Source organism: Gossypium hirsutum, chromosome D01 (genome assembly GCF_007990345.1).
Source record: "Gossypium hirsutum isolate 1008001.06 chromosome D01, Gossypium_hirsutum_v2.1, whole genome shotgun sequence".
NCBI lineage: Eukaryota > Viridiplantae > Streptophyta > Magnoliopsida > Malvales > Malvaceae > Gossypium > Gossypium hirsutum.
Genome location: NC_053437.1, coordinates 5,588,793 through 5,605,920, shown reverse-complemented (window position 1 = coordinate 5,605,920; position 17,128 = coordinate 5,588,793). Strand labels below are relative to the sequence as shown.

General features: G+C 33.6%; 3 protein-coding genes across 6 annotated transcripts; 1 reads left to right on the top strand and 2 right to left on the bottom strand.

Annotated features, from left to right (window-relative positions):
- Positions 1–534: 534 nt before the first annotated feature.
- On the bottom strand, positions 535–5,559 carry LOC107943064 (rab3 GTPase-activating protein non-catalytic subunit). 3 transcript variants are annotated; one of them, XM_041086863.1, is made up of 8 exons: positions 5,149–5,556; positions 4,290–4,424; positions 3,953–4,141; positions 3,635–3,696; positions 3,365–3,522; positions 2,607–2,755; positions 2,376–2,519; positions 535–2,150 (listed from the first exon to the last, which is right to left on the bottom strand). In XM_041086863.1, exons 1-8 carry the CDS (start codon positions 5,503–5,505, stop codon positions 2,136–2,138), a joined length of 1,209 nt encoding a protein of 402 aa, XP_040942797.1. In that variant the 5' UTR covers positions 5,506–5,556; the 3' UTR covers positions 535–2,135. The 3 variants fall into 3 exon arrangements, with proteins under 3 accessions (XP_040942797.1, XP_016732282.2, XP_040942796.1); XM_016876793.2 differs by having other exon boundaries at positions 535–912; positions 5,149–5,554; XM_041086862.1 differs by having other exon boundaries at positions 535–912; positions 2,376–2,755; positions 5,149–5,559.
- Positions 5,560–6,381: 822 nt separating this feature from the next.
- Positions 6,382–11,061, bottom strand: LOC107943057 (polynucleotide 3'-phosphatase ZDP). The gene is made up of 11 exons (XM_016876785.2): positions 10,439–11,061; positions 10,289–10,348; positions 9,812–9,892; positions 9,286–9,357; positions 9,094–9,150; positions 8,750–8,826; positions 8,227–8,308; positions 8,009–8,125; positions 7,236–7,363; positions 6,995–7,064; positions 6,382–6,589 (listed from the first exon to the last, which is right to left on the bottom strand). The coding sequence occupies exons 1-11, from the start codon at positions 10,784–10,786 to the stop codon at positions 6,542–6,544; spliced, it is 1,140 nt and encodes a 379-aa protein (XP_016732274.1). The 5' UTR covers positions 10,787–11,061; the 3' UTR covers positions 6,382–6,541.
- A 1,426-nt stretch (positions 11,062–12,487) lies between these two features.
- On the top strand, positions 12,488–16,473 carry LOC107943060 (uncharacterized). 2 transcript variants are annotated; one of them, XM_016876789.2, is made up of 8 exons: positions 12,502–13,436; positions 13,757–13,852; positions 13,960–14,010; positions 14,457–14,591; positions 14,671–14,760; positions 15,156–15,833; positions 15,914–16,006; positions 16,154–16,473. In XM_016876789.2, exons 1-8 carry the CDS (start codon positions 12,684–12,686, stop codon positions 16,196–16,198), a joined length of 1,941 nt encoding a protein of 646 aa, XP_016732278.2. In that variant the 5' UTR covers positions 12,502–12,683; the 3' UTR covers positions 16,199–16,473. The 2 variants fall into 2 exon arrangements, with proteins under 2 accessions (XP_016732279.2, XP_016732278.2); XM_016876790.2 differs by lacking the exon at positions 13,960–14,010 and having other exon boundaries at positions 12,488–13,436.
- The last annotated feature ends 655 nt before the right edge of the window (positions 16,474–17,128 follow it).

Here is a 17,128-nt window from a genome sequence, read left to right as displayed (position 1 = left end):
GTAGTTATATGAAAATTGCCTTTATGATTGAAATGTGTATTTTCGTGCAAACTTTTTTCCATCAAATAATTTTAACCTGGCTAACATATTGACCTTGTTTTTTCTTTTTTCTTTTTTTTAACGGTTGAACAAATTAAAAAGAGATGTATAACATGTCCAACCGTAAAAAAACTGTCAAGATACATTCGTCACCTCACCACATGTTTAACAAAAATATCACGCCAAATTACTTTTGGAAATTAATGAATATTTGTTGGCTTCAAAAATTGGAACACATTTTAAATAATAATAATAAAAGTAAAGCTACTAAGAGTATTAAATTAAAGGACTAAATCCAACAAAAATCTATATAGTACAAGCACCTACTATAGAATTTAACCAAAAATCATATATTACACTAGACCCGAGTGCTCAATCCTTGGATTTTTTTAATTAATGCATCATTTGTGCCATTTTCATGCCATTTATAGATGGATAAAAAGAAGTCTCTTTGAACCTTATATTATCATCCATTTACAGAAACAAGGAGCTAAGTTTCTTATCAAATTAAGCCATTCCTTTGCCATTTACTAGCTTTCACTGAACAATGAAATGAGGCATGAATTCTGTCTACAACATACATACATTTCATAGAACCTTAATTTGTGGTTCTAAGAGAAGCAAACTCAGTTGTAGGTAAAGAAATCAAATTGAGAACAGAGACTGAACATTTGAACTTTCTATGTAAAATTTTCAATTAAGAAAACGATTCAGCACTGACAACTGACCTGAGTCTCCATTCAACAAAAACACTTCGAGAGGAACATAAGGAGAGTCTGATAATGATCCAAACCTGTATGTTGGCTGTAACAATCTGCATCCTTTAGCACACTGGATAGCTAAGACACGTGGTCCGGTTCTCATCTGCCACACCTGTGCACGTTCAGATACTCAACCACTTGACACAAGAAATTGATATTATCAAGTGCATAACGGTAATTGCATATGAAGATCTAAAAGCTGCATTTATAAAGAAAACCATCCAAATGTTGTCTAGTTTTCAGTCCCCAATACAACTCAAAATCAGAACAGCAAAGCCAAAAATCAGTCAAATTCATATATCTTGATAGAGTAAATATTAGTAACATCAATTCACTCATGAGAAGATAAAATTAAGATGTTTCCTTTAAGAGTGAATCAAGTTTTAGAGTAATACATCAATCCATTCACGCAATTATTTCTACTTGAAATATGTAATTACTCGATCAAATCATAACAGCACGGCCAATTGTTTTAGTAAGAGTTTTGACTAAAGCCCATGAGTAAAAAACACACTAGGGTTAAAAAAATGGAAACCTAAGGAAATAAAAATCAAAGTTGCCATCAATTTCTTATAAAGCATGCAAGAAGGAAAAAAAAAATTGAGAGAAAGTGGAGAAGCTCTAAAGAGAAGAGGAATGATAGAGAATGGTTTTTGGTCTTACAATTGAAAGAAAAAGTAAGTGAAAGCTCTTTTTTTTATTTCTAATGAAATTATTAGGATATATTGTGAAAATGTGGGTGAACATCATTTTGGGGAACACCTAGAAAAGTTATGAAATTTCTTATGATTCTTATTAATTTATTGGATAAAACTATTGGAATTGTTCTATTATTGATTAAGAGATAATAATAAAAAGTTACACAACAACACACAGGCAAAGGTAAGGGGGGGTAGATGGGCCCTGGCCCCCCAAAATGATAAATTTTTGATTTAGTCCTAAAAACTAAAGATATATGCCAATGCAATGGTGAAATTGCATTTTAGCTCTCATAAAAATATAACTTAATCTTCCCTCCCTCTCCACAGAAAAAATTTGGCCCCTTACAACACATCATCAGTTAAGGGTTTTTTTTTTTTTTTTGTATATTCTCCATATCCGTTTTACAGATATTTGGTGTTCGTGGTGACCCACTCCAACAATATCGTCTCCAAAGTTCGAACCTGCATTCTCCCTTAGGAGTGCAGTGTGTCTTACCATTGTTGGTATTAGATAAGGAAGAAGTGTCGGGCGTGATGGTAAGGCACACTAGCTTAGTAAAAAACCTTAATAATATATATACAAGTTGCAGCCACCCATAGGCGAGGGTTCACACTGGCTTTTTGCGTGTAGCCCTTATGCACCCCATACCTGTGGATCGTTAGATGATATAAAACCAATAAATGTCAGACTCTTGCTTCTCTTACCTTAATGGTCATAGTATAAAAATAGATTCTCAAGGTCCTAACACAACAAGCAAAATGGGTTCTATATCGAAAGTTACCAGATCTTAGATTTGTAAGCCCTCAAACATTTAAACTATAAACTGGAAATTCCAAATAAAGGACAACAAGGACCAAGTAAGAATATTAAAACCTCAATAATTCCTTTTCGGGGCGCATGAATGGCTAAACAGAGGCAATAGTCACTCTTTCCTGGTACATGGTAAGAGGAACTTGCACGTTTATCATCTCTATTCACTAACATTTCCATGAAAAAGCAGTTTGCATCACGATATCCCTGAAAGAGTGCATGAAAAATACTGCTTAGACCAGAAAAAGGAGCAGTTGGTTCCCAAGAATTCAAAATTATAAAAGCAGAAGAAACCTTCCAAATTCGCACTACTACAAGTGCCCGAGTATCTAAGAGTAATATACGACCAAGTGAATCCGTGATAGCAGCCAAAGTGCCACTGGGTGATAAGGTCAGCTTTTCACCCTTTCTTGGGTAGTCCTTCAAACATGTCAATGAAGAAGCTGGCATAAGTCATGACATCAGTAACTTATTCTATAGGTCTTGGAAAAGCATTAATAAGGAGAACAAAAAATGGCTGAGATTTGTATGCTAAGCCTGTTAGCATTCACAACACCTCAAAAATACACAATGAACTTGTAACATTCTTTATCTGAGATTATGATAGAAACATATTAAATATTTAACTTCACATCAGAACGCACTATGATGAACTCTGTTGCTCAGTATAAGCACATAATGGAACAGCATAAATAAGCATGTAGCATGAATGAGAAGGAAAATTTATGAAATTAAGAGACTAAGAACTTGGTAAATACAATAAGATGAGAAAGATGCAAGCAGCATTTCCATGTTTAAATATAAGATATGCTGCTAAACGTACTTGTGAAATGTGATTGTACCAAAGCAATAATGAGAACTAAAGATCAGTTAAAACAAATGTCTATCAACTTCAATAACCTAAAATTTGATTCTGATAACACATTTCTTGAAGGACAATTAAAAGAATAAATGGATTTTGGACAAGCACATACTTTTAGAGATTCATCCTAGGACAAGACAATACCCCAACAAAATAAGGAAACACAAGAAACGAAATTAACAAACTCCACCTCGAGCAAATGACTGAAGCTTCTCTTCTGGTTTACTGGTTGGTGTTGGTTCACTCCGCCATATCATTTTGGAAAAAGAAGCAATAGTGGAAAATGTGACAGGCATAACTTTTGACAAAATAACTCCTACCAAGGAACGTTTCCTATCTTCTGAAAGTCTTGAATATAGTTAAAAAATTTTGATCAGTAAAACGCAATAAAAAGGAAGAAAAGAATCCATTTTTTATGGAAGGTAAATCATATTACATTTCAAAATGCAGAGAAACTAACCTGAAAGCAGAGATCACAGCATCATCTCCAATGGTGACAGCACAATAGTAACGTTGACTTGACTGCCCAACAATAAAAGCAGCTGAATTCATATAACAGCATAACTTCAGAAAACTTCCATAATTTATTAGAGAAGAACCAAAAGCATAGATAACAATGTACTACAAGGAACAAGAAATGAACAGAGAACAAGCAAAAACTGTTTTCCATATGCACATTCAAAGTCAAGTGGCCAGTAATTAAGAATAAGAAAATGAGTAATTGCATTTCTAACTCGAGTTTTGGGCCTAAAAGATTAAGCAATATAAAAAAAATCACCTGGAGTTCCATGAGTGGAGGCGGCATTATGCCAGTGATTGCTGCATCAACACATGACCCATACTTATTAACATTCCATATCTGGTAAGGCAATCTGTTGTCAGAGTTTCCGTCATCCTCTAAATCTTTATTTGATTTCTCATCCCAAAAACGAGAATGAGTTTCTTGAAACCACCTTTGAAGCATACTCTACAATAACAGAGGCAAGTAGTCTAAGTTAGTCAAACATGTCCCACATATACATATTGATAACATTTTGCTTCTGTATAAAATAAACAGGTAGGCTCATGCCAATTGCAGAATGACTAGTACACTTTCAAACAGCTATGTAACTCACCCGTATATCAGACCCATCAAAACGAGCGATTACACCAGGCATGACAACACAAACATCCTCTGAAGATATATCTTGCATCAGATCTTTCTTAGTTCCCCGAACTCTTAGCTTTATGATTTGTCCGTGATATACCATCTATAAAATTAAATATTAAACATATGAGTTCACCCATTCCAACAGCAATTTGCATCTAAACTGATCTCTACCTAATAAAACTAGATACAACTGATTATAACACAAGAAGACTCATATGGCTCATCATTTAATGAAACATATAAAACTTTCAGGTTTATAGTTTCCTCAAAAATTATACAAAAAAGAAAAAAAAAAAAAGAACACCGATAATGTTAATTTCACTTTGCACAAGTTAATTTTTGTACAACGAGAAGCTCATTCTCCATTGTGAGGCATTCGAGCCAATTGAGCATTTGCATTCTAACACACCAAGCCTGGTATGCAACAAAGGTTAAGCATCAACAAACTTATGGCAATAGTAAACTAGACATGTCTTAATGAAGTTAGCAAAGCAAAAAATTCAAAAATAGTAATAAATAAACCCAGCATTGAATAAATGGAAAATCATCAAAGTACAATTTTGTAGATGCTTCTACTACTTCTTTCCAAAAGCATAATATAAAAAGCAATAAGTGCGAAGAATTAAAATTAAAAACACAATCTTCCTAGATGACCAAATGCAGAATTCTACTTTTACATAATGTAACAATCTTTATTATAAACATTTATTCCAGTTATTGTTCGTTTAATCAAATTACATAATTTTGCTATAAACCAACTTCTCAAGAAAATATCAATTACAAACAAACCAAACCAAAGAAAAATAAGTATATAGAAGCATTACCTGTCTATGAATCAAATCACCACGCAAAGAGTACATCAAAAGGAATCCTCTGGAGGTTCCGATTGCAATCACTTTAATATCATCGAAAACCAGCCACTCGATGGCCGTGATGCGCTCTGCCTCGATAGGTGACAGTTCGGGTCGGATCTTAACCCGAGGTTCGTCCGAGTCGGACCAGCCGATGATGAGAACAACAGATCGGTTAGCGATTGCGAGAGAATGGGCGTCGAGAGCGCAGAGGACGGTGGTGCCGGCATCAGGGGCTAACCAACCTTCCTTTCCGGCACCGAACTCCGTCAAATCTTCGCAGGCGATGCAGCCGAGTTCCGTCAAATGATGGTGGCTCCGCTTGGACATTGACACTGGATTACGGATTTTGATTTCGGATTCTTTTTTTCTCTTGACAGCTGAGTTTATGAAAGGAAAGAACACGTGAAAATTGGATTAATTATAACAGACATCCTCAAATTATGGTTAAAATTCTAAATCGGCTTTCAAACTTGAAAATATTCTAATTAAATTCTCAAATTATCAACATCAGATTATGGTCATTTTAGAAGCTTAGCTATTAACTTAGGTAGCTAAAATGAGATACTTCCTATTTTCAATTATGGGTTTAAATAATATATATTATATTCAACTTCTTTCTTATAATTTCAGATAATATTTAAATTCTGATTCAAATATCGATAATTTAGTCGGATAATAATTTTTTATACTTACTAAATATCATATTCAAATTCGAAAACTTCTTTGTAAATTTGAACTCGGAATAATCGGAAACAGCAAATATCCAATCCACTACAATGATGAACTGAAGTCATGTTAAACATGTTCGGAATTTCCACCAAATTCTTATTACTTTAAATATCTGAAACGCTCCAATTTTGATGTTGAAAAGAAAATTGGGAACTTTTCAAATACCAGTAGAGTCATATGAGCTTAATTGGTTTCATGTTCTGTTACTGAAATATCTCAACAAGGGCTGTACATGATCTCCAACAAGATGACAATGTAAAATCGGGTACCCAAAATTTGAAATCAACAGGAAAGCTGATCCTTTTAGCAATTAGCCGGGGGAACTCAGTGTTGCTGTTCGGAAGAATGTGCTCGATTTTAGGGATAATGGATGCGAATGAAGTTTTATTTTCGATAAATGTGCTGCCAAGGCAAAGAAAGGCCTTAAATGAAACAATCTAAAGCATAAAGGATATATAAGATAAGATAAAAGTATAGCTTGAAACTAATAAAGTTTTATTCACAAGCAATTTGGGTCCAGGTTTTGCTGTTAAAAGGATATATAAGATAAGATAAAAAGTACAGCTTGAAACTTATAAAATACTACATGCCGGTCACTCATAAAGTACTACATGCCGGCATCCACTAACCCGAACTAAGATCTGAAATAGTCCTCAGGAACATAAAATTTCAATCCTACCGCCTGCAACCATAACAAAACCGTGTAAATGACACTATTTTAATTAATATATGAGTTTAGACATTGATCAATATCAATAATTGAGGCATCCAAGTGGCACACAAGCAGAAAACGGGGGGCAGTTTAGATGATGTGCACTAAAAAGACCATAGTTTCTTCGTTCTTGCAGGTTACAGAAAAAGGGCTATGCGGAAACAACAGCAAGACCATGGAAAAAAGGTTACAAAATTGTATAACTAGGCAGGAATATTGGTTACTGATATAAAAAAGGCCATTTTCAGTATTCCAGCCTCAGCCAAAATGCCAGAGTAGAAAGACAAGTTAAGCAAACATAAATCAATAATGAAAACTAATGCTTTCGGAAAAATGAAATAAAATAATCAATACAATGAACAAGTTATATGAGACCTGTGCAAATTTTATATCAGCATCACTATGATCATTGGGTCTCCCAGCAGCATCGCCAACATAAAAAGATCTAGAACACAGAAAATCAGATTCCCGTCAAATAAATAAACTTAAATGCCCACATCACACGATTATACTAAAATCTTTCATGAATCACCAACAGCAAGTACAAACATAGATACTTAAAAGTTGAGAATAGTGAAACATAGCAAAACAAGATAACAAAGACGGGAAAAATAACTGATCCATATCAATTGGAATGCCAGAATTGAAATGTTTCTCCATAATGTGCCACATGCCAGGCTTTGGTTTGCGGAAAGGATCAACAGCTTTACCACCAGAACTGCTTATCCCACAAGCTATAAAAACCTGCATGCATATAAAACAGGTGAAGACCTGTCAAATTCATGGTATTCTTACATTATAGTAGAGCACTTCAGAAGCATTCCAGGGTCATTTAAAAAGTAAGAAATCAAGCAAGAAGATAAGGCCAGATGTTCGTTATAGATGATCCCATCATTACAGAAATCAGTATGGTGATTTGTACTTCATTGTTCAGATAGCATCATGCATTATAAAGTGACCATGAAACCTTTTCAGATATCAGAGAATGATGCCTAACAAGTTGTTTTATTCAGTGCATTCAAAGATCCCAACAGACCTCGTAGTTGGACTTTGGATTGTTCCCATTACTACTATAATTGTTCTTTTGCTGCAAACTTTAAGCAGCACATTAGACTCGATTTAAATAAGCCTTAATCTCAAACTAGTTGGGTTTGCCAGATGAAAGTATCTTCCCCACTCTCTCAGTGAAGGGTTCCATCATCTAAAGGTTTGAGCACCACCTTGATAACACCATTGAGATGAAGACTGGGAGCAATTATTTCAACAAGCACCGTCATGCTGGTTTAAGTTTCAGTGCTAGAAATTATTCGAGATTTGTTCAAATAGAATGGAGGATCTTTCCTTTTATGGAGGAATAATAAAGGTTTACCAATGGGAGCAAAACCAAACCTGCATTGGAACCTTTACTTTATTGATGAAATTGGTGATACGTCCAATTTTCGAGTCCACGGCTACCTGCCTTTTATTCTTCCAGCGGTCAATATTGGATTCATTTGTAAAAATTACCTAAATATTGCACAACCCAAAGTTGCAATGAGAAAAAAGATTGCAGCTATATTTTCTTAGAAAATAAACAAACAGAAAGCTTTCAGAACACGAGACAAAACCAGCTTAAAGCCCTCTTCATAAAGACTCTGCAGCTTCTCTGGTATTGAAGGATACATAAGGGACCAAGCATCTGCACCAACTCTGAAAGACAAGTATAGATATCAATTCAAAAAATAGAGCAGCTACTTCAATTCAACACAATAACGATTCCCACATTTATCAGCACAATAACCGTTTCCCCTTTATTCCACATACCTCCTAAACCTCTAATTCCTATATCCAGCATGGCAGTTATGTTGAATTCTACTCCATCCAATCAAATTGAATGCGTGGGAGGGAAAAATGTTTAAAAGAATTTAACATCATTCAGAACCAAAAACAAGTTAAAAAATGGGCATGCATATCAATGACATAGAACAAAAATTCGAGAATTTCATATAACAAAGATGCGGAATCAACTGATAGAAAAACAAGCAAGTATTTTATTCATCTGACGCCAATACATGTCAAATTTATGCAAATTCAAATGTATATGTGCAGAACAACCATAATTAAATGCACAAAAACTGCATAGAACCATACCTTTTAAGAGATGTTTTAGCCAGACAACCATCGAAATCAAAAGCTGCAATTTTACCAGAATCATGGAGACCGTCATCCTGAGAAAGATACAGGGAGATGCCACCTTATAATTGAAGTACTCGATACCAGAAAATCAATTAAAATAAATAACGATTCAAGAACATTAATATGCCTCAACATAAGAAGCATATGGATATACCACCAAAAGATCAAACAAGTAAAATGACAAATAGTTAGAATCTGTAAGATTAAACCAATTATTGAGCTTCTGCATCCATTATCATAAAAGAAATCAATTTATTCTTCATTCGTTTCTCTTCTGTATTATATGATTGGCATCTTACCCGCTCAAGAAATATAATTGTCTGGAATGCCTTCCATTTCGGTTCTAATGCAGCATCCTAAAAGCAAAGAAAAAGATACAAACAGGTAAAGGCCGAAAATTTTTCAACAATTTATAAACATTTCAGCCCTAAATAAAGAAACTTCTTTAGAATATGTTAAGGTTCAAAAACATCAAGTAAAATATACTATACCTTATACTTATCCTTGATATCAGAGACAGAAAAGGCTACGTCCAACTGAGCTTTCTCATCAGGTGCCGACAACTAGTTGATGGCATACAAATTTAGAACTGATTAGTTGTTGGGGATCCTCAACTACACAAATATCATGAACTCAAGCATTATACATATATAAATGCATTAACCACATGAACCGACCACACTTTACACATTTATCCATGCATAGAATAATTAGTGCACGGCTAACCAGGCAGGCTTTGAATTTGGAAATAACAATAGGTGATTACAACGTTATTTCCTTTGTTTATTCTTTAGGTTGCTCAACATACAAGGAAAGCGAAAAAAGGGATAACCCGCCCTTACTTCCTCCACTTCATATCTTCTTTGTTTTTATTCACTTTCTGTCACGACATGGCATAAAATATGAAAGATAAATGATAATAAGTGCAACGGAAAGGTGAAAACGGAAAACTGATTCTCCTTTTCTTTCTGATGGTCTCTATGCCATGCAAGAAAATGGAAAGGGGTATTCCCCTACCTTAATTTTCTTTGTATTGCTTTTCTCTGATTCAATTTCTTCATCTTGTTCCCTTTCCTCTTCATCATCTTTTCCTCGCAACTGTTCACGAAATAGATAAATAGTTGTTTTAGTTAAAATTACTTGTTTGTTCTTAATGTAGAGTTTCAGGTAGGAGAGAGAATAACTGAATAAGCAATACATTTTTGTACGACTCATTAGTCATTGCACTCATGACAGCAAGGAATTAAACAGAACACAGAACTAGAGTCCTCTTGGACACAATGGTTCATCATTACACAAACTTGATCTAAAATTCGGATACAAAGCACAACAGTACAAACATAAATCAGACATAATTAACTGGCATTTCTCAAATCACACTCAACTGTGTTATGAAGCATCCAAGCTAAACCAACTACGAAACTCTAAAATTAACCAGTAAAAGATAAAATCAGTTCATATTTGCTATCACAGTTCGGAAACTTAACAAAGTACCTGCTTAGGCGATTTAATAGACCCATCAGCCAGTTTCTTTAAAGCTTCCTGGTCAACACCCTAACACCAATAACAGAAAATAATCCCTTTTTAATCAAAACCCAGTTTTTTAAAATAATTTTTTAGCCGTAAGAGAAAAGGAATTTCAACCTTGAGAGAGTCAAAGCCCTTAATAACATCAAGGGAATCAATTTTTTCATGGAAGCAATTCAAGTGGTGCCATTTGGTCATATCAAAGCCCCTAGCATCTCTGGTAACAAGGCCTAACCTCAGGACCTGAGCAGTAATGGTTTTCCCACATTTCTTGCAAGAGGACCTGCCAGACTTGGCATACTCAGCTACGATTTTGGTGGACATATTCCGCTTTTCCCAAAAGTGAAAAGAAAAATGAGAAAAAAGGTTGGGGCTTTTAGGGGATTCTGGTTTGGAGAAGTGGCAAAACAAATGAGGAATTTTGGGTTTATTGGGGATTGTGAGGATAAAGGAAACTTTTAGCATAGAAAAAGATGTGAGGCTCCGGGAAGAGCCGAATAGGTTTAATGGGTTCCCGCCATTTTGCGGTAGTTCTGTTGGGGAGCTGGCGTTTTAGTGTCACAGTGTCTTTGCTCTTCAATAATCTTTTATATTTGTTTGGGTGGTGAGAAAATGAGAGAGTACACACACACACACAAAAAAAGTAAAAACAGAGGCCAGAGAGTGGAATGGCCTTTTAACCTATTTTCATTGTCATTTTTTGGGAAGAAAAAGAAGGATGATTTGCATCACAATGTTAAACTCTACAATTTGATATAAATAAATTAATTAAAATATCATATTTATATAATAAAAATTAATAAATTAACATAAATATCTTTATTATTATTACCTTCCTTAAAAATATATTATTATTTATCAAAATATTTTTAGATACCTAATAATTTCATTAATTAAAATAGCAACACAATTATCTATTTTGGTTATCAACTATTAATTTTTTATTTAATTATTAACTTTTCGAAATTAAATATTTTAATTATCGCCCCTTGCAACTAGATGAGTGATCAAATATTTACATATTTTATAAATTTAATCTCAAATATTAAAAAATTTTAACAAATTTAGCCCTTAATGTTTACAAAATTTATCATTTTAGTTTGAATTCTAAAAAATTTAATAATTAGTCCTCAATATTTACACAATTTGTCAGTTTAGTTCTAATTCTAAATTTTAAAAAAATTGAGTAACCAAAAATAAAATGAAAGATATCATCGGGTGACAATTTTTATAGTTTACCCTAACACATATTAGGAAGGAGACATTTTTTGAATAAAAAGAATCCAAATTTTAATAAACTAGATAATGACACGTGACAAATGAAATTATGTAGCAAATATATTTATAAAAAATTGATATAAATAATAAACGAGGTTTTGATTGAATAGAAAAGTACAAATATTAAAAATAAAAAAAATAAAGTTTCAATTAAAATCTTATTATGTGGGCATATTTTTATATAAAATGACAAAAATACCTTCAAAATTATACAATTTCTTTTATAAAATAAAAGTATTTTTATCATTATCAAATTAAGTTGTGATTAGTTAACTCGACACCCAATTAACACAGGTTTAAGTGTGACTGGATCACTACCCAATATTATAAAAGAAAAAGATAAAAAGTTCTCTCCGGTCTCTCTCAATTTCAAAATTGAGCAAATTGGCCCCTCTCAAAAAATCAAAGCAATTTAATAATTGTCAATTTTGAAAGTGAGCAACTAAGGACAATTAATCATGACATTAATGTTTTTCATCAATTGTATATGGTTTTAATTGGTATAATAATAAATTTAGTAATTAAAGTTTACACATTCTATCAATCTGGTATTAATTTAACAAATTTATCTCACAATATTTGAGTAAATTTATAACTGTTGAGGTTGAATTTATTTAAAATTTTAAAACTAATACCAAAACGACAAAAGTATATAAACATCGAAGGTTAAATTTGTTATTATACTAATTAAAATTATGTGCAATTGATGAAAAATATTAACATGGTAATTAATTATATTTAGTTGCTCACTTTTGAAATTGACATAGATTAAATTGCTCCAATTTTTTTAGAGGGATCAATTTGCTCAAATTTGAAATTGAGAGAAGCTGGATAAGTGATTTTACCAAAGGAAACCCTATATTCCAATTATTTTTCAAAAGGAAAAAGAAAAAGGTAACTATGTGTCTTTTAATGCTTACTTCACGTTGGGCGTTCAGGGTTCTCCTCTTTCCCATGTTTTCCCCTTCTCTGGCATCAATTTCTCGCCCTCCAACTAAAATTATTTAATAAGTCATTCAAGTTGAAGAATCTTCTCTCATAAGATTCCATAAACAAAGGAAAACCCGAAAGAATCCTTGTCCTAATGAACCCGTATGATGAGAAAAGGCTAAGAGACGAAGTCATCTACTTACACTATCTATGGGAACAAGGTCCCCCTCAGACCACTAATCAAACCCATCAGAAAAGACCCAGACCTTCAACCCAAAACCCCATCAACAGAAGAAAGTTTGCTCATTCTGGATCCCACCCTCCACCCAAACCTGACCCTGGGCTCGACTGGTCAGTCCTTCTGAAACCCACATCACCTTCCTCTCCTGGATGGCCAGAACCCAAGTCTAAACCAGACCCCATGGTCAGACCTGTTTCAATTGAAGACCAAGCTAGGTTTGCCAACATGCAAATGCAAAACAAGGTTCTTGACGGTTGCAAAGAGTTTTTCAAGAAAAGGGTTCGTGATGAAGAAAACGATGATGGTGATGATGATGATGTTGATGTTGATGAAGAAGAAGAAAAGAATGAAGTAGACATGTTTTTTATGAGAATTTTTGTGAATAACAGTGAGTTGAGGGGCTACTATGAGGAGAATCATGAGAAAGGTGAGTTCTTTTGCTTGGTTTGTGGTGGCATTGGTGAAAATTTAGGTAAGAAATTCCAGGGATGTGTTGGACTTGTACAGCATTGTATGTCGATTTCGAAAACAAAGTGTAAGACAGGCCATAGAGCTTTTGGATTGGTTGTTTGTAAAGTTCTTGGCTGGGACATTGATAGGTTGCCTGTGATTTTGTTGAAAGGAGAGCCTTTGAGTCGTATTTTGGCTAATTCAAGCGAATCACAGGTAAACTTCTTATGTTTATTTGCATTTTAATTGCCTAATAATTGTATCAATCATGAAGCTGTATGAGTGTTGGATACATGGTATAGATTGTTTGAATTGAGCAATTTGTAGAATTTACATTGATGATTATTGGTTATATGAACTGCTATGAATGGTAAGGTTTGTAGTGTTGAGGATTTATGTTGAATTGATGGTCGGTGAGGTGAGTGAGTTTTTTCCCTTATTATTTGCTTAATTAGTGAGGAATTTTGTGTGATATGAGTTTAGGAATTGGATGTATAGTGAAATAAAGACTTGTATCCTAATGGTGTTGAGTGCAGAACACTTTGCAAGGAGAAGGTTCCAATAAAAATGTAGAAAATCTTGAAACTGGAAATTCAAGTGGCGAAGTCTGGGAAGATGCCTCTGATTCTCTGGTGAGAGTTCATCTCTTTACTTTTTCTGTTAGTGTTTTTATGGACCATTTGCAATGTTGTGATGGTAGTGGTCACTGCATGATGTGAAGTAATAATCGTTGTTATAGCATTGTAGGTGTGGGGTTGGCATTTCATGGACAATTGAGCAGGATTATTATGTATGTCAGATATGCAAACTTTTGATATTTCAAAAATCAGTTAGCAAATTACTTAAATACAAAAGGTACCACTTACTGATATTTCCTTGCCGGTATACTTAGTACCATTGTCTTTATTTCATTCCTAAGAGCACTATAATTCTTCTTCTTAATGTTCTATAAGTATTCAATCTCATGATGTATTTAGAGGAAGGACAATAGATGATTTGAGGATATGCCAATGGTTGTCAAAAAGCCTAGAGTTTCTCCTAGAATATTTTGAAACTAAGCCTTTTCTGTGAAGTACTAAAGCCAACCTCGTCTATTCAATTCGGTCAGAGCATGCTTTTGTTTGATTTTATCCATGTTGTGGCTTTTTTCAAATGTTCCTTATCCTGACATTGTTCGTGCATTAGTTAATTTTGGTTTTGTGAAGCTCAAGGGTTCGCTTATGTTCAATGCTGCAGGATAAGGGGGATGATTTAAATGTTATTTTGGGTGATGTAGAGTTCGTGAATGCTGATGGCAATGGATCAGTTAAAAAAGAGGTTTCTAGTGATGATCAGAGTAATGGTGAATTGATGGCCTGTAACATGAGTAATGTGAGTGTAGGACTATTCGTTTTATCATTTTTGGAATCTTTAGTAAACATGGATATCTTGCTGTTCTTGTGAGTTGTAGAATTCCTTAGAGGAGGAGGTTGCCAACGAAAATGTTGAAAGTCTCGAGATTTCAGATGGTGAACCAAACAAAGGATCGGTTAATGATCTGGTGAGATAACGGTTTTCTAGCAGTGTTTGTATGTCATATAAATCACCTGAAATTACTTTACCAGAACCTCAACCTTGTTCTTTATATCATACCACAAGGAGCTCTAAAAAGCTTTTCCATGATTCACAAGTTTTTAGAAACTCGTTGTTATTTGGTGAAAGAAAGTCAAATTTGAAAGTATTAAGGTGTTTTCCGGAGAAAGCATTAGGAAGTTTATGAGATTAAGTTACCTAATCTTCCCTCAGCTACACATCAATTCTTGCAAAGCATTACCTAAGTTTTGCCTTCTGCAAGTCGTTATTTTAGATTCCCTTACTTGCACCCTTGCTTTTGAATGTTAAACTGATGAAAGTCGATAAATGATTTTGGTACCATCAAAATCTAAAATAATGCAGGGATTAGGCTCGTCTCAGGTCACAAACACCGGGTGGCCCTGCATAGAATCCATTGATGTGTCCACTTCAACAACTCCGGAATGGCCCAGCTTTGAGCCTTGTACTGCTTCTATCACTCATGTGATTTCTGCCGAAGAACAGATTAGAATAAACATGGTGCAGTGGCAGCTGAATGTCTTTGATGCTTGCAAACAATTCTTATCTACAACAGCCGGATCAGACAGCGATGAAGATGATAATGAATTTGATGAAGATGATTTAATGGATGATGATGGGTCTAATGACAGTAATGAGTTCAATTTCTTTCTGAGGCTTTTCACAGAGAACAATGAACTCCGAAGTTATTACGAGACTCACTGCAGAGATGGGGATTTCTGGTGTTTGGTCTGTCGTGGGATTGGGAAGAAAGATTGGAGGATTTTTAAAGATTGTGTGGGGCTAATTCAGCATTCCACTGCAATATCAAAGACAAAAAGGAAGCAAGCTCATAGAGCTTTTGGGCAGGTTATTTGTAAGGTTCTTAATTGGGATGTTGACCATCTTCCATCGATCATGTTGAAGAACAAACCTTATAGCCATTCCATCAATCATGCTCTTACGGATAAATCAAAGTCCGAGTCAGGTTCAAAGGAGGATGTTGATGCACATCAAAATAATATCCTGTTGATGAATAGTGAGGTCAGTAATGCACCCATATTGACCTAAATGCTTTCTGGTACCCTCAACTCTTTGCCCTCCTTAAATAGCTTCCGTTGCAGAATACCTTGAACGAAGAACCCGACAAAGATGCTAATTTAGAAAACAGAGCTTTGAATATTGGAGCAAATGAAGATAAACCAGAAAATCCCATGGTGAGTTGGTATTTTTCGAATGTTTTATGTTATTCTCTTGCTTTACGCATTTCGGGAAGCAATATGGTTTAACCATGTTGAAATTTTAGAATATTGAAGCTGGCATGGCAATTGCTTTGTTCTTTGCTAACCATTCATTGTGAACAGAAATCTTCAGGAGAAAATAACACAAAATCTGAAGCAGACCAATGATGACATGGAGAATTCTAGTTCTGAAGATCAGAGTGACGAAGATGCTCACCATCTCAAGTAGAAGAAATGAATTTATCTAGAAAACATGGTAGGTAGTGAAAGTTTGTGTTAAATTATTGCGCAAGTACCATTAGGATCAACAACTCCATTTAGCATTGCTCTCTCTATGTGATAAGTGGTAGTGGTTGTTTAGGAATCGAATGACTTAAAAACCAACTTATTTGGGATCGGTGTTAATTCAAGACTTATAATATAAATCTTTTGAGTTGGCTTTATCTTCTTAAATAATTAGTTAAATTTAAATAATTTATTTAATTATGGTATAATGATAAATTTAATCCCTAGTGTTTATCTTATTTGTCACTTTCGTCTTATTTTTTCACTTTGGTTCTCTATCTTTGAACGGAAAAATTACTTCATAGTTGTTGATAATTATTTTTATTTTTTTAATGAAAGTTTTTGAATTTTTTGAAAACTTTTATTAATCATTATGTGCTTTTCTAAAACCAGTTTCCAATGGCGTTGTACGTGCTTATTTTTATTTCATTAAATAATGTATTTTTAATTTTTTCAAAAGATATATTTTAATAATTAAATGATTAATTAATTTTCAAAAATAATTTAGAGAAAAAAATAACATTTTTAAAGTAATAAAAATAAAAACTATCGATAGGATAAAATAAATAAAGTATAAAATGAATTTATAAAATTAAAATAATTGAAAATTTTAACCATATAATTGATAATTTCCTTTTTTTATATTAAAAAATGGTTTAATATTAATAACCAAACTAATAATTTTTAACAACAGGGAAAATCATATAAAATAAATAGATGAGATATTTAATTAATACCAAGTAAAAAATAAATTATATTATTAAATTTATAATAATATAATTATACTTAATACTGACATTATATTATTTGTTT

Coding starts and splice junctions, on each gene's coding strand:
- LOC107943064 (XM_041086862.1), bottom strand. CDS start 5,505: ATGTCCAAGCGGAGCCACCATCATTTGACGGAACTCGGCTGCATCGCC. Junction 4,425..5,148: donor GTGATTTGATTCATAGACAG/GTAATGCTTCTA, acceptor TTAATTTTATAG/ATGGTATATCACGGACAAAT. Junction 4,142..4,289: donor TTGATGGGTCTGATATACGG/GTGAGTTACATA, acceptor CTGTTATTGTAG/AGTATGCTTCAAAGGTGGTT.
- LOC107943057 (XM_016876785.2), bottom strand. CDS start 10,786: ATGCTAAAAGTTTCCTTTATCCTCACAATCCCCAATAAACCCAAAATT. Junction 10,349..10,438: donor AGGGCTTTGACTCTCTCAAG/GTTGAAATTCCT, acceptor TATTGGTGTTAG/GGTGTTGACCAGGAAGCTTT. Junction 8,126..8,226: donor ATGAAGAGGGCTTTAAGCTG/GTTTTGTCTCGT, acceptor TGCAATATTTAG/GTAATTTTTACAAATGAATC.
- LOC107943060 (XM_016876789.2), top strand. CDS start 12,684: ATGAACCCGTATGATGAGAAAAGGCTAAGAGACGAAGTCATCTACTTA. Junction 14,011..14,456: donor CAATTGAGCAGGATTATTAT/GTATGTCAGATA, acceptor TCAATGCTGCAG/GATAAGGGGGATGATTTAAA. Junction 15,834..15,913: donor TCCTGTTGATGAATAGTGAG/GTCAGTAATGCA, acceptor CTTCCGTTGCAG/AATACCTTGAACGAAGAACC.